The sequence below is a fragment of the Exophiala dermatitidis genome (genome assembly GCF_000230625.1).
Source record: "Exophiala dermatitidis NIH/UT8656 unplaced genomic scaffold supercont1.5, whole genome shotgun sequence".
Classification (NCBI taxonomy): domain Eukaryota; kingdom Fungi; phylum Ascomycota; class Eurotiomycetes; order Chaetothyriales; family Herpotrichiellaceae; genus Exophiala; species Exophiala dermatitidis.
In genome coordinates, this window is record NW_008751650.1 from 3,343,363 (window position 1) to 3,357,647 (window position 14,285).

The following is a 14,285-nucleotide window of genomic DNA, read 5'->3' on the forward strand; positions in this document are numbered from 1 at the left end:
TCCTGCGGATCCTCGAGGCTCTAAGCATCGACTAATCCAGAACCAATCATGGTCTCCACACAACCATCGACTCGGTGCTTCGCATCCAAACAGTAGAATTCCAGGAATACACCACGGTCTTGAGATCCCACGCAGAAATTGGAATCTAGGCAGACGCCAAAGAACTTCGCAACAAGCACGAATCGACGCTTATTGTTACGGTTCGACCAATCGGGCGGAAAGGGCCCGCGGTTTCTGTGACGGCGCCGACGACATTGGAAGGACCAAAGTAGCTCCATAACGAAATCACAGCGTCGAAATCTCGCCAAATCTGAGGCGTCGACCTCATAACGGGCTCGCTTGTAACTAGTCAACGGACACGATGAGCAATACACACTCAGGAATGGTCCGGGATCCCCCCGGTCAATGACAAGAATGGCACTCTTAAACAGAACCGGCATGCCTCGTCCTTGCCAGCTCACTGTTTGCACCATGGTGCTGTCAATGGCGCTCTTTCTACTCTTCCTCCTCTCACTGGCGGCTGCTGTTGCATCGAAAGAGACAGTAAACCTTGATTATGCATCGTATAAAGGAGTGAAGCAATCCAACGGCATCACGCAATGGCTGGGAATGCGATACGCCGCACCCCCTGTCGGCAATCTGAGGTTTGCTGCTCCTCAGGATCCGCCAGTCGTTGATGGTGTACAAAGAGCAGACAAGGTATGATATAACTTGTCTGGCCGGTTGTGGCTCTTAATAACCGGTTTCCAGCATGGCCATATCTGTATAGGTACCGGTGACAGTCCCAAAAACCCCTCCGAATCAGAAGACTGTCTCTATATTGATGTCTACGCCCCGTCTCACACAACCGTCGAATCAAAGCTTCCGGTCTACTTCTTCATTCAGGGTGGCGGGTTCAACTATGATGCCAATGCAAACTACGATGGCCCGGGCTTGATCGCCGCTTCAGGTCATCAAATTGTGGTCGTAACCTTCAATTACCGGGTTGGGCCTTATGGCTTTTTGGCCAGTCGTCAAATTCGAGATGCCGCTGGCGCAAGTCTGAACAACGGTCTGAAAGACCAGAGGAAAGCACTCGAATGGGTACGGAAGTATATCCATCTATTTGGTGGTGATCCTGAACATGTCGTGCTTGGAGGAGATTCTGCCGGTGCTACCTCAGTTGCCCTACAGCTCACAGCTTTTGGTGGTCGGGATGATGGGCTGTTTGTTGGGGCTGCTCTCGAGTCTGTCAGTTTTGCTCCAATGCTGACGGTCGAAGAGAGCCAGTATCAGTACGACAATCTCGCTGCACGCCTCGGGTGTGCTAGTCAACCAACCAAGACCGACGACGACAGTCTGGCTTGCTTGCGTTCGAAAAGCACCGGCGAACTCCAAGCCCACAACCATAATATTCCATACCCTGGAGCCCATAAACCCCCTATATTCATGTGGAACCCCGTCCTCGATCACGATTTCATCCGGAACCTCACCTATAACGCCTTTGACTCGGGGTCATTTGTTCGCGTTCCTGTCATCTCAGGAGACGATACTAATGGTGGGACAATTTTCACCCCTCGCAAGACATCCAGTCGCTCACAGTCCGAGACTTTCCTCCACAACCAGTTCCCACATCTGACGGCCGAACATTTGCAACAAATCAGTGAACTCTACCCGAATAACGGTCCTTACTTCCCCAACACGGGTTCCTGGTGGCGACAGGTCTCTGACGCATACGGTGATTTGCGCTACATGTGTCCGAACCTCTTCATTTCTAGTACCCTGTCTCGGCACGGATTAAAAGGAAACTGGAACTATCGGTACAACGTGGAAGATCCGACACAGGTGGCACAAGGTCTGGGCGTACCGCACACTGTGGAGCTTGCTGCCATCTGGGGCCCAGAGAACGTTCGAGGCGGGGTGCCTGCAAGTTATCGAGAGGGCAAGTCGAATGCCTGGATCGTTCCTGTCATGCAAGGCTATTGGACGAGCTTTGTCAGAGCACTAGATCCCAATGTCCATCGTGCTGATGGAGCACCAGTGTGGGAGGAGTTTGCTCTAAGCAGAACAGAAGAACACTGGGCTCGATTGCTCTTCGATAAGCCTCACACAACGGGGATGGAGACGGTCAGCGCAGACACACGGTCGCACTGCCAATATTTTAGGGGGATTGGTGTTGAAATTCGACAATGATCTTATGCCTCATTGGAGGACCATCTGGAAGGACGCGCAGGGCAGCTCTAGGGCTCACCTCAACGATCACGACTGAAGAAGTTGGCTTCAACATCGACTGGAACAGCTACATTGCAACAATCCTGCCGCAAGATCATCTCTGCAGCACCTGTTTGGTTATTAAGAGGAGTGGTTACCAGATCGCCAGACATCTCAACTCTATGCTTTCACGCGGCTCCTCATTGCCGGTATCTGGTAAATCGACGCTGCTGTGAAGAGTGCCTCCTGCGGCGACGGTGTCTTTGTCACGATCAGAGTCAAACAGGCCTATGACCAGGACCTCTTCGGGCTCCTGTTTGGATATGAAGTGCCATTTCTGACCTGGCGACCAGTGGGCAAGATAACTCTCAGAGTCGTGGGTGGTAGTCTCGCCAGGGATCCCCAGGTTTGGCGTCTTGATCATGACCGGCACATAATCATCCTCAAGAAACGTACGGGCGTCGCCTAATGCAAGTGGGTCTCGATCCACCCGCTTCAATGGCCGCCAGATGGAATACAACGCCCAACGCGGACCCAATCCAGATGCTGCGTACTCCTCAGGCAACGACTTGCCCTCGGAAAGCAGCTTGTCCTCGGCGGAGATGATGTCCTTGGCCGCTTTTGTCATCGTCGGGTGGTATTTCCGCAAATGTGTCCGGGCACCATTGGGTGCGTAGTCCAGGTGGACTTTGGGTGCGGGACTGACACCGCCGTTCTTGGGGGAGAAGCCGATGAACTGCGGAAAGCCCAGCTCCAGCTCCTCGTCTTGAGGCACTGTTTCTTCCTGCTTCTGCCCATGTCCTGCATGAGTTGCCAATGCGTCTTCCTCCGACCACACGGCGCTACGCAACAGCAGAGCCTCGGTGATGACAGTCTTAGCGCCCGTGATCTGCTTGACCATCTCCTCCGTCTCAGGCACGTATAGCTCCCTCAGAAGCCTGGGGTTCTTCCAACTCTCTCGAGTATATGGGGCTGAGTTCATCGTTGTCGGGTGCCGCACTGCGGTGAACCCATGGGTGGAAAGTTGGGCGGTGCCTTCTTTGGCGGTAGGCAGTTCTGCCACTGTGGGCACAGGACGCAAGTCGATGAGCGGTTGTAGACGCACGTCACTAAACTCGGCCATTGCCGGCAGGTGGAAATTGTGCGGCGACGCAGTTGGCGTCTGTCCGCGGGGAATGAAGCGCAGCTTGCCATAGTATTGAGACTCAGACAAGGCGGCGGAGGAAGGGATGGTGGTGATGGTGGTGGTGGTGGTGGTGGTGGTGGTGGTGGTGGTCACCGCTGCCGTGGCGGACATCTTGGAGCCAGATCTGGAAGAGCTCTCGCGGCAGAAGAAAGCAGAACGTCCTCCGTCGTGAGAGAGAGGTGTTCTCAGCGTGAGAAGTCAGATGCAGTGAGATGTACCTTAGGTAGGTACACTGGCAGAAGTTATCTGCCTGATACGCGGGGGTGTACACTTACCACTGGCATTGGCTCGATAAGACGGGATAGGACTACCTCCCTACCTAGGTCCCATGCAGCGTGTACGTTAGTTCGATACTACTACTAGCCGGCTGTGGTCCTTTGAGACGAACAGGTTAGATGAAGCATCTGCACAATATCTTGTGTCTTGACGCCTTATCAACAACGGTCGCAAGAGTTCAACCCCGCAGCATCTTCGAGTTCTGCTGAACACTGATATGGTTCTTTTCCCGTTTGGGTCACGGAGAGGGAGAGGAACCGACTTACCACTAGACAACCACTGCAGTGCGCGTCTACAACGACACCCACTGGTCCCACATTGAGAAACGACCTACGCATCATTTATCCTTCCCAATCTGCTCATACCTTCAATTTGTCACCAAGCCTAAGGCCGCCTCGGGCTTCTGACTGGCACGCTGCTACCCCCTCTCTCCAGCAAGGGACGTAGCAAGCATGAAAGGGCACAACGCATAACACCATCCATCTGTTGGAAGGCATCCTGTCGATGTTGAGGACGAGGCACAGTGGCTGCAATTGCAAAGCCCCTGGTTACCTACGCATTATTAGGCTGATGTGCTCAGATACAGCGGGACGGACTGCCACTACTACAGAATATGGGACATGCGGACTTCGAAATCCGGGGGTAGACTTTGGTAGACCGTCAACCATGATGCTGGGACCTTGATTGATCTCATGATATTTTGGTGGCTCTTCACATGCCATTCACCAATGGCTGTTCCAGCTACATGAGGGATTTGGGACAGTGAGAACGCTATGATTGCAAGCGGTATGCCCTGTGAACGTCTGTATCCGGCCACTCACTCGCTGACTGATAGATCTTACCGTGATGGCGGATACAGCCAGGCTTGGTAGATCCGGTGACAGGAATCAGAAGAGACCATACACTGTACCACAGAAACCGAGGCAGGGAACGTACGTAAACATGGAAAGACAGGTGAGCTTCTCAAAGACTGTTAGGTGGAATGACACCACGATGGCATACAACTGGACCAAACTCTGAGATGGAAGCTCTTGAAATAATAAATATCGTGGTCATCAACACACATCCAGAAAAGAAGCCGACACCGCCGACTTGTAGATCTAGATCTGGATCTCCAGATGTTGTATCTGACAGTTACAGTCGTACTGGAGCAGTATTAAAATAACTCTCTCCGTGGCGAGTGGTGCCGGGACAGCTACAGTAGCAGCTAGCACATTATTGCGGTGCGACGCTGGAAGTACAATCCCTGGGAGAGTGGCCGGAATTCTCCCTGGGCGGTAGCTTATGCAAACCTTGTGCTTGTGCTAGGAACTGGTTGTACATAGTATAGCACTATGATAGTCTGTCATCCTGGATCCGGATTTCTTCGGCAGTGGCTGGTGCAGCGCTTTTCCGCATCCAGCTGTATATCGGCTCATCCTCAGACCACTTTGCAAACCCATCAGCGAATCGTGTCTCCGAATTCTCACATGCTTCATCCATCGCTCGCCTCTTTTTCCCCTGCCGACGTCTCCTGACCCAGTCACCCAATCATGCACCTGAGCGTCTGTCAGGTCCTCCATTTTATCAGACTCTGGCATTACGATAGAACCGATCGAGTCGGCGTCCTCAAATCCGACCGGGGCCTCCGCCGCACCCATGTACCAGCTATCCGTCGGTGGTCCAAGCTCCACAGGAGCTCCCTGAACTTGAAGCTCCCTCGAGAGCTCACAAGCTGATCCCCAGCAACCCTCTTCCTAAGTGGTCCCAATTCCCACCCAAGTCCCCTCCTCTATACACAAGTATGAGCTGTTTCCCCGGCCTCAACAGTTCAGCCTGACGATGCGGGCTTCACGGATCTTTGTCTCCCGTCCTCTGCTCTTGCGCCACGTGCATTCAGGCTCTCCTCTGGCGGTAAAGCTCGACCGGAGAAGCGATGCCCGGGCCCATGCCAGACCGATGCCAAAAAAGAAGCTAGCCGGTTGCTACACTGCTACCAACCGGAGGTACGTACAGTGTATCGGTAACTTGTTGGGCCGCAGGCTGGACTGGCCTCTGGACTAGCACTTGGTGGCTCTGGGCAGGGTTCGCCGCGGTCGGATCATGATGATAGTGATTTTCACTGATGGGCGATGGCTGCGATAACGAGTGGCAGACGGCCCATGCCGTGCTTCTGTCGACGTAACAGGCTCCGTCCGTGGTAGTGGCTAGGTTGGACCTGTGGAGAGCGTGGTTTGAAGTCAACATCACTAGTCAGCAATGAGAGCAATAGTGAAACTATCTTGCGTAGTTGCTGTCCGGCGCTGATGTCGCTCAGGCACAGCGGACGGCCAGAGTAGCCAGAGTACCTTGACTTGAGCTACTCGTATTCGACAGTATATAGTTCTTGCTCTTTCGTCACTGACTCCCTCTCCCTCATCTCCCGCCCTGCATATATTTCCTCCTTCTACTCTAACATCCCTCCATACAAACCAAACAGTCTCCTCCATCGACCGTCTACCCGAGCCATCTCTTGTCGTTGCCCAGATCCGTCACCATGGCTCCCGCAGCCGATGCCGACCTCTCCGTTGAGAGCATCTCGCCCTACGGAAAGGCCCGGGCCACTGTCCAAGAGACGGTCATTAGCGATGAGGAGGTCAAACAAATCGACGACTACATGCGGGCCAGTTTGTACCTGTGCTTGGGTATGCTGTACCTCCGACGAAACCCGCTTCTCAAAGAGCCATTGAAAGTCGAACACCTGAAAGCCCGTCTGCTCGGGCATTGGGGTTCGGATGCTGGCCAGATCTTCACATACGTGCACATGAACCGGCTGATCAAGAAGTATGATCTGGACGCCCTCTTCATCTCCGGCCCAGGACACGGCGCTCCTGCGGTCATTTCCCAGTCGTATCTGGAAGGTGTCTACAGCGAGGTCTACCCAGACAAGTCGGAGGACGAGGATGGCCTCCGCAAGTTCTTCAAGCAGTTCTCATTTCCTGGAGGCATTGGCAGTCATGCCACCCCCGAGACCCCAGGCAGTTTGCACGAGGGTGGAGAGCTGGGTTACTCTATCTCACATGCGTTCGGCGCCGTCTTCGACCACCCAGATCTGATTGCAGTGACCATGGTTGGTGATGGTGAGTCTGAGACCGGCCCACTCGCAACCAGCTGGCACAGCACCAAATTCCTCAACCCGATCACCGACGGTGCAGTCCTCCCGGTTCTGCATCTGAACGGCTACAAGATTAACAACCCTACTGTCCTCGCCCGTGTTAGTCACAAAGAATTGGAGGCTCTCTTTGTCGGCTACGGCTGGACTCCATACTTTGTCGAAGGAAGCGACCCCATCTCCATGCACCATGCCATGGCTGCCACGCTCGAGAAGTGTGTGACCGAGATTCGAGCATACCAGAAGAAAGCCCGTGAATCCGGCAAAGCTTTCCGCCCCCGATGGCCCATGATTGTCCTGCGAAGCCCCAAGGGATGGACTGGCCCCCGCACCGTCGACGGCCACTACCTGGAAGGCTTCTGGAGGTCTCATCAGATCCCGGTGGCAGATGTCGCCAGCAATCCCGAACATCTCAAGTTGTTGGAAGACTGGATGAAGAGCTACACTCCCGAGAAATACTTTGGGGAAGATGGCAAGTTCAGTCCAGAACTCCGGAAGCTGGCTCCTGAAGGCAACCGCCGCATGAGCGCCAACCCGGTCGCCAACGGCGGATTGATCAAGAAGCCCCTCCATTTGCCCGATTTCCGGGACTACAAGATCGACGTCCCCAGAGGCGGTACTACCGAAGCGCCCAGCATGTCCAACATGGCCCTGTTCCTGCGTGATGTCATCGAGAAGAACCAGACCAATTTCCGTCTCTTTGGCCCCGATGAGACCGAGTCGAACAAACTCGGTGCCATCTACAAGGCTGGAAAGAAGGTCTGGCTCGGTGAATACTTTGAGGAAGACAAGGATGGCGGCAACTTGGCCTACGAAGGTCGCGTGATGGAAATGCTCAGCGAGCACACGGTTGAGGGTTGGCTGGAAGGCTACGTGCTGTCTGGTCGTCATGGACTGTTAAACAGCTACGAACCTTTCATCCACATTATCGATTCCATGGTGAACCAACACTGCAAGTGGATTGAGAAGTGCCTTGAGGTCGAATGGCGTGCCAAGGTTGCCTCGCTCAACATCCTGTTGACGGCGACGGTCTGGCGTCAAGACCACAACGGCTTCACCCATCAAGATCCCGGTTTCCTCGATGTGGTGGCCAACAAGTCTCCCGAAGTGGTCCGCATCTACCTGCCTCCTGATGGCAATTGTCTCTTGTCCACCATGGACCACTGCCTGCGAAGCAGCAACTACGTCAATGTCGTTGTTGCCGACAAGCAAAACCATCTGCAATATCTCGACATGGAAGCCGCCATTGAGCACTGCACCAAGGGTGCTGGCATCTGGGACTGGGCCTCCAACGACCAAGGCGAAGAGCCGGACCTGGTCATGGCCTCGTGTGGTGACGTGCCGACCATGGAATCGCTTGCTGCCACTGCTCTGCTACGTGAATACATCCCCGAATTGAAGATCCGTTTCGTCAACGTGGTCGACCTGTTCCGACTGATCCCTCACGGTGAGCATCCTCACGGTATGAGCGATGGCGAGTTTACCTCGCTGTTCACCGATGACAAGCCAGTCATCTTCAACTTCCACTCTTACCCATGGCTCATCCACCGCTTGACTTACCGCCGCAAGGGTCAGCACAACTTGCACGTCCGAGGATACAACGAGAAGGGTAACATTGATACTCCTCTGGAGTTGGCCATCCGCAATAAGACCGATCGATTCTCTCTTGCCATGGATGCCATTGATCGGATGCCCAAGCTGGGCAACAAGGGTGCATGGGCACGTGAAAAACTCCTGAACGAGCAGATTAAGTGCAAGAATGAGGCTTTCCACGAGGGTATTGACCCTGAATACATCCGCAAATGGGTCTGGCCTTACTAGACGGACCTGACCAAGAGTGTGCTGGTGGGTAACTTTTGCCAGGTGTGCACAGCCTGTGATGGCGGGAAAACATGCTGGTCTGCCACTACCAGTATACAGTACGGCTGGTTTGTGATAGAGCTTGGTAGCCATGTAATGGAATGAATTGTACCGTGAAAGAGTCATGCTCTTGAAATGGTTTTATCCATGAAATTAGGCCAAACAGCGTGTTCTTCCCTTCTTCCGTATCACTGCATACCAGGTACTTACCTATGGAGGCGATTTTGATGTACCTTTCAAGGCGCAGCAGTGCGGTGATATAACTGGAGTGGTTTTCAGCTTGAAGCGGCGGGACGCCCTCATCGGCCAAAACTAGGTCTAACCATATTGGTACTGGTGGCACTAATTACCCTCGGCACGCTAAACTGCTTCAGTCACCATCAACAAATACATACTACGACGGACAAGTGATCTCTTCAACGTTCCGCATTTGAATGTAGGGTTTGGTTTGAATAGTCCAGAAACGATAAAATCGGCACGGCCATTTCACGGTGGCAGACGGACGGTTCGAATCCGGCGCCTCCTATATTGTGAACAGACATGGCATCCGGATCGCCAGTGCGGCCCTCGCGGCGCGCGGCGCGCAAGACATTCGTGGTCGAGGATGATTCCGACGACGAACTGAGCCTGGTCAAAGAAGAAGAGAACGATAACGACGAAGAATTTACTCCGGCTCCCAAACGAAGCCCGCGGAAATCTACTGCCAGGCGACAAACGATGGGGACAGTGGGCAGCGCGACGCCCAGGAAGTCCACAACACGACAGCGAAAGGTCAAGACGGGCGAAAACATCGAACCCTCTCAGATATTTGATCCAGAACAAACCATGGCGCCCAGTGAACCGCCGTCTTCGCCCACAAAGAGTCCATCGCCGCGCAAGCAGCGCAAGAGTACCACTGGCGCTCCTCGAAGAGGAGGGCGCAGGTCATCGGCAACACCGCCCGTGCCTCCGCTACCTGCCATGACGAATGCGAATGCGACCGAACTCCTGGAGCAGAATCGATCTAGTACATCGACACCCCTGAAAGACATCACCACCAAAGCCCTGAACCAGAGTGCGGTGCGGCCGCAACAGTTAGACTTAAAGGACTCGGCGCGCCCGATGATGGTTGCGCCGTTAGAAAAACCGATGGACATTGTCATCCGAGCAAGAGCACAAGCACAAGCCGCGCCGGCCGTGGTGGAAGAGCCAACAGGCCCCAAATCACGCATGGTCATCCGGCAACTGGTGATGAATAACTTCAAGAGTTACGCCGGTAGACAGGTGGTTGGACCGTTCCATGCCTCCTTTTCCGCCGTCGTCGGGCCCAACGGGTCCGGCAAATCCAATGTCATCGACTCGCTGCTGTTCGTGTTTGGATTCCGTGCAAGCAAGATGAGACAGGGCAAGATCTCCGCCCTGATCCACAACTCGGCCCAACATCCAGACCTCGACTACTGCGAGGTCGAAGTCTATTTCCAGGAAATTGTCGACTTGCCGGGCGGCAAGCATGAAGTCGTGCCTGGTTCGGACTTGGTGGTTTCAAGGAAGGCGTTCAAGAACAATTCCAGCAATTATTATCTGAACGGCCGCACCACCAACTTTACTACGGTGACCACGCTTCTAAAAGAAAAGGGAATCGATCTGGACCACAAACGCTTCCTTATTCTACAGGGTGAAGTCGAGTCGATCGCTCAGATGAAACCAAAAGCCGCCAACGAGCATGACGATGGTCTCTTGGAGTATCTGGAAGACATCATCGGGACGTCCAAATATAAAACTCCTATCGAAGAAGCTGCCGTCGAGCTGGAAAGCCTGAACGAAGTTTGCATCGAGAAACAGGGGAGAGTCCAACATGTGGAGAAGGAGAAGAACAGCCTCGAAGACAAAAAGAACAAAGCGCTAGCTTTCATTCGTGATGAAAATGAGCTGGCAGAAAAACAATCGGCATTGTATCAGATTTATATTGCCGAATGCGAGGATAATGCCAAAGTCACTGAGGAGGCCATCGAAGAAATACAACAGCAGCTCAGTGCGGAACTGGAAAAGCACGCCGGAAGCGAAGATACGATCCAGCAGCTGGAGAAGGCTTACAGCAAAGCCGTCAAGCAGTATGAAAGCATCCAGAAACAAGCGCAGGAGTTCGCAAAGGAATTGGCAAAGTACGACAAAGAGAACGTCAAGTTCGAGGAGAAACGCAAATTCATCACCGGCAAACAAAAGAAGGCCGAAAAGGTCGCCCAATCGAGTCGATTGACTGCTTCGGAGGCGCAGAGCCTGGTGGAGAAATATACAGACGATATTCAACGCAAGAGTGCCGAGGTGGCAGAGCTCGAGAAAGAAATGCAGCGCGAGGAACAAGAACTTGCAGTGATCCGAGAAAACCTGAAAGGAAAAACTCAGGGCTTGTCCGACCAGATAGCGGCCAAACAGAAATCGCTGGAGCCGTGGAATGCAAAAATAAACCAGAAACAGTCCGCCATTGCCGTTGCACAGTCGGAACTCGACATTCTCAAAGAAAAGGCTACCAGTGGCCAAAAGGCCATCGACCAGGGCAACGCAAAAATCGAGAGCATCGAAGCCAACAGAGAGGAAAAGCTGCAGGAAATCGAACAGCGCAAGTATGAAAAGGCTCGACTGGAAAAGGATGTGAGAAAGATCCAAGACGCGCTTCAGAAACTCGCAGCCAGCGAACCTGACGTGCGTGCCCAGATTTCCTCGGCTCGCCAAAAGGCAGATGAGGCACGCGCCAGTCTGGCGAGCAGCCAAAATCAGAGCAATGTGCTCAAGGGACTTTTGCGGCTCAAAGATTCGGGTCGAATCGACGGTTTTCATGGACGGCTGGGGAATCTGGGTACGATTGACGAGAGGTACGATGTGGCCATCTCGACTGCTTGTCCGGCATTGGAGAATATGGTGGTCGACAACGTCGAGGTCGGTCAGCAATGCATCGAATACTTGCGCAAAAACAACCTTGGACGCGCCAACTTTATCTTGCTGGACAAATTGGCAAAGCGAGATCTTTCTCCTATCCAAACACCGGAAAATGTGCCTCGACTTTTTGACCTGATCAAGCCTAAAGACCAACGGTTTGCGCCTGCCTTTTATAGCATCATGCAGAACACGTTGGTTGCAAAAGATCTGGAACAGGCCAATCGTATTGCATATGGGGCTAAAAGGTGGCGCGTAGTTACTCTGGACGGCCAGCTGATCGATGTGTCTGGTACAATGAGCGGTGGCGGCACGCGCGTTGCTCGAGGTGCAATGTCGTCGAAACTGTCCTCCGACACCAGCAAGGAACAAGTCCAGCAGCTCGAAGGTGAACGAGATCAGCTGGAGAGACAGTTTGAAGCCTTTCAAGGTAGACAGAGGGAACTCGAAGCCAGCCTCCGAGAAAAGCAGGAAGAGATCCCAAGGCTAGAGACAGTCATTCAGAAAATCAACCTGGAAGTGGAGACGTGCACAAGGAACCTCGCCGACGCCCAGAAACGTGTCCAGGATCTTATTGCGGAACTCAAGACCTCTTCTGCGGACGATTTCCAGATCAAAGCTTTGGAGAAGCAGATCGCCGTCATAAACAAGGAGCTTGACGAGTTGCACTCCGAGACGGCCACTTTGGAAGCTGAGATCCAGGCTCTACAAGACAAGATCATGGAAGTCGGCGGTATCCAGCTCCGTAGTCAGAAGGCGAGAGTCGACGGCTTGAAAGAGAGAATCGACATGTTGAACGACGACATATCGAATGCCGAGGTGGCCCGGACGAAGAACGAAAAGCTGAAGATCAAGAATGAAAAGGCAAAGGCCGACGCGGAAAAGGAGCTTGAATCACTGGCTAAGGATGCTGAACGACTGGAAGAAGACCTCGAGAGACATGAATCCGGTGCTGGAGAACTGGGAGCCAAGGCAGACCAGGTTCAAGAAGAACAAGAGTCGATGAAAGAAGAGCTTGCCGCGTTGAAGAAAGACCTCGACACTCAAACCTCGGAATTGAACTCGACCAGGGCCATTGAAATCGAGATGAAGAACAAACTCGAAGAACACCAGAAAATTTTGGCAGACAATAACAAAAAGAGCCGTTACTGGGCCGAGAAGTTGTCCAAGCTGGCCTTGCATGATATCGCCGACTTGGAGGGCATCACCGAGGGGCAAGATGAACAAACCTCATCCGAGCAAGAACAAGAACAACAACAGCAGCAGCAACAGTCCAACGAAGATGAAGATGCGGAAATGACAGACATTGCACAGGAAGATCCCGACGCAATGGACGTCGACGAGGAAGAGCAGCAGCAGCAAGTTGAACAGACCGAGCACGAGCCAGCCTCGGAAGTAAGACGGGCACGACGCCAACTGCAAATGTTCACCCGTGACGAACTCCTAGACAAATCCAAAGACCACCTCGTGGCATCGATTGCGGCATTGGAAGAAAAAGTCTCGAACGCCTCGAGTATCGACATTTCCGTGATAGCCGAATATCGTCGGCGGTGCGAGGAAGTGGCCAGTCGAACCTCCGACCTCAAAAGCGCAGTCAAGACGCGCGACGCCGCCAAAACCCGTCTCACGGATCTTCGTAACCTTCGTCTCACGCAGTTCATGACGGGCTTCACCACGATCTCCTCCCATTTGAAATCAATGTACCAGCTGATCACGCTGGGAGGCAACGCCGAACTCGAGCTGGTCGACAGTCTGGATCCGTTTTCCGAAGGGATTCTGTTCTCCGTCATGCCGCCCAAGAAGAGCTGGAAGAACATTGGCAATTTGTCCGGCGGCGAAAAGACGTTGAGTTCCTTGGCGCTGGTGTTTGCGCTGCATGTTTACCGGCCCACGCCGTTGTATGTCATGGACGAGATTGATGCCGCGTTGGATTTCCGGAATGTAAGTTTGACTAACTCAGTACTCTGTTTGCTGCGTTGTCGATAATCATGTGGAAAGTTACTGACGTGTATGTGTAATGGTAGGTCTCCATCGTGGCAGGATATATCAAGGAACGGACCAAGAATGCGCAGTTTATTGTGATATCGCTCCGGAATAACATGTTTGAATTGGCGGAACGGCTGGGGGGGATTTATAAGGTCAACCATATGACGAAGAGTGTTACGGTCGAGAATCGTGATTATCTTGCCATGAGTCGGCAGCAACAGCAGCAGCAACGCCACCAACAACAACAACGGGAGCAGCCGCAGCAGCAACAACAAGCACTTGAAGAACAAGAAGCGCGTCGTGAACGAGAGCGAGAACGACAACAGCAACAGCATGAGCAAGAACGGCGGCGACAACAGCAACGCGAACACGAACTCAAACAGGAACATGAGCAACAACATGAACAGCAAGACCTTGAACAAGAGGAGTTGGACTTGCAAGACCAATTGCAGCTGGAGTTGGATAGTCAATTACAATGATTGACAATGGCAGTTTTGTTACTAGTTTCATGAGTGCTGGGGACGGACGGATCGCCTTTCTGGTGCGATGCATGGCAGAGACATCGAGGTCGGCGGCAAGGGATTACATTAATGACTTGAATCGATGATTGATTAAATCAAGAAACCAGCCAGGTACCTACCTATAGTTCCTGTAGTGTACTATACCGTGCATCATTTATATTTATCTGGTTCTCAAGCGACAGAACACTTAATTATTCTTGTCGGTTTATTCTGATTTTCGATGGAT

The 14,285-nt window shown here is 53.0% G+C and overlaps 4 protein-coding genes across 4 annotated transcripts; 3 read left to right on the forward strand and 1 right to left on the reverse strand.

Annotated features, from left to right (window-relative positions):
- Positions 1-471: 471 nt before the first annotated feature.
- On the forward strand, positions 472-2,172 carry HMPREF1120_06767 (cholinesterase; the record flags this gene model as incomplete). Its single annotated transcript, XM_009160977.1, has 2 exons — positions 472-699; positions 751-2,172. The coding sequence occupies 2 exons, from the start codon at positions 472-474 to the stop codon at positions 2,170-2,172; spliced, it is 1,650 nt and encodes a 549-aa protein (XP_009159225.1).
- Positions 1,072-5,961, reverse strand: HMPREF1120_06768 (uncharacterized protein). Its single transcript, XM_009160978.1, has one exon. It carries the CDS (start codon positions 3,485-3,487, stop codon positions 2,345-2,347), a length of 1,143 nt encoding a protein of 380 aa, XP_009159226.1. The 5' UTR covers positions 3,488-5,961; the 3' UTR covers positions 1,072-2,344.
- Positions 5,962-6,167: 206 nt separating this feature from the next.
- On the forward strand, positions 6,168-8,603 carry HMPREF1120_06769 (phosphoketolase; the record flags this gene model as incomplete). Its single annotated transcript, XM_009160979.1, has 1 exon — positions 6,168-8,603. The coding sequence occupies one exon, from the start codon at positions 6,168-6,170 to the stop codon at positions 8,601-8,603; it is 2,436 nt and encodes an 811-aa protein (XP_009159227.1).
- A 579-nt stretch (positions 8,604-9,182) lies between these two features.
- Positions 9,183-14,017, forward strand: HMPREF1120_06770 (uncharacterized protein; the record flags this gene model as incomplete). Its single annotated transcript, XM_009160980.1, has 2 exons — positions 9,183-13,493; positions 13,577-14,017. 2 exons carry the CDS (start codon positions 9,183-9,185, stop codon positions 14,015-14,017), a joined length of 4,752 nt encoding a protein of 1,583 aa, XP_009159228.1.
- Positions 14,018-14,285: the final 268 nt, after the last annotated feature.

What these genes read in the sequence shown, in the direction of transcription:
- HMPREF1120_06768 (XM_009160978.1), bottom strand. Translation starts at nt 3,487, where the DNA reads ATGTCCGCCACGGCAGCGGTGACCACCACCACCACCACCACCACCACC.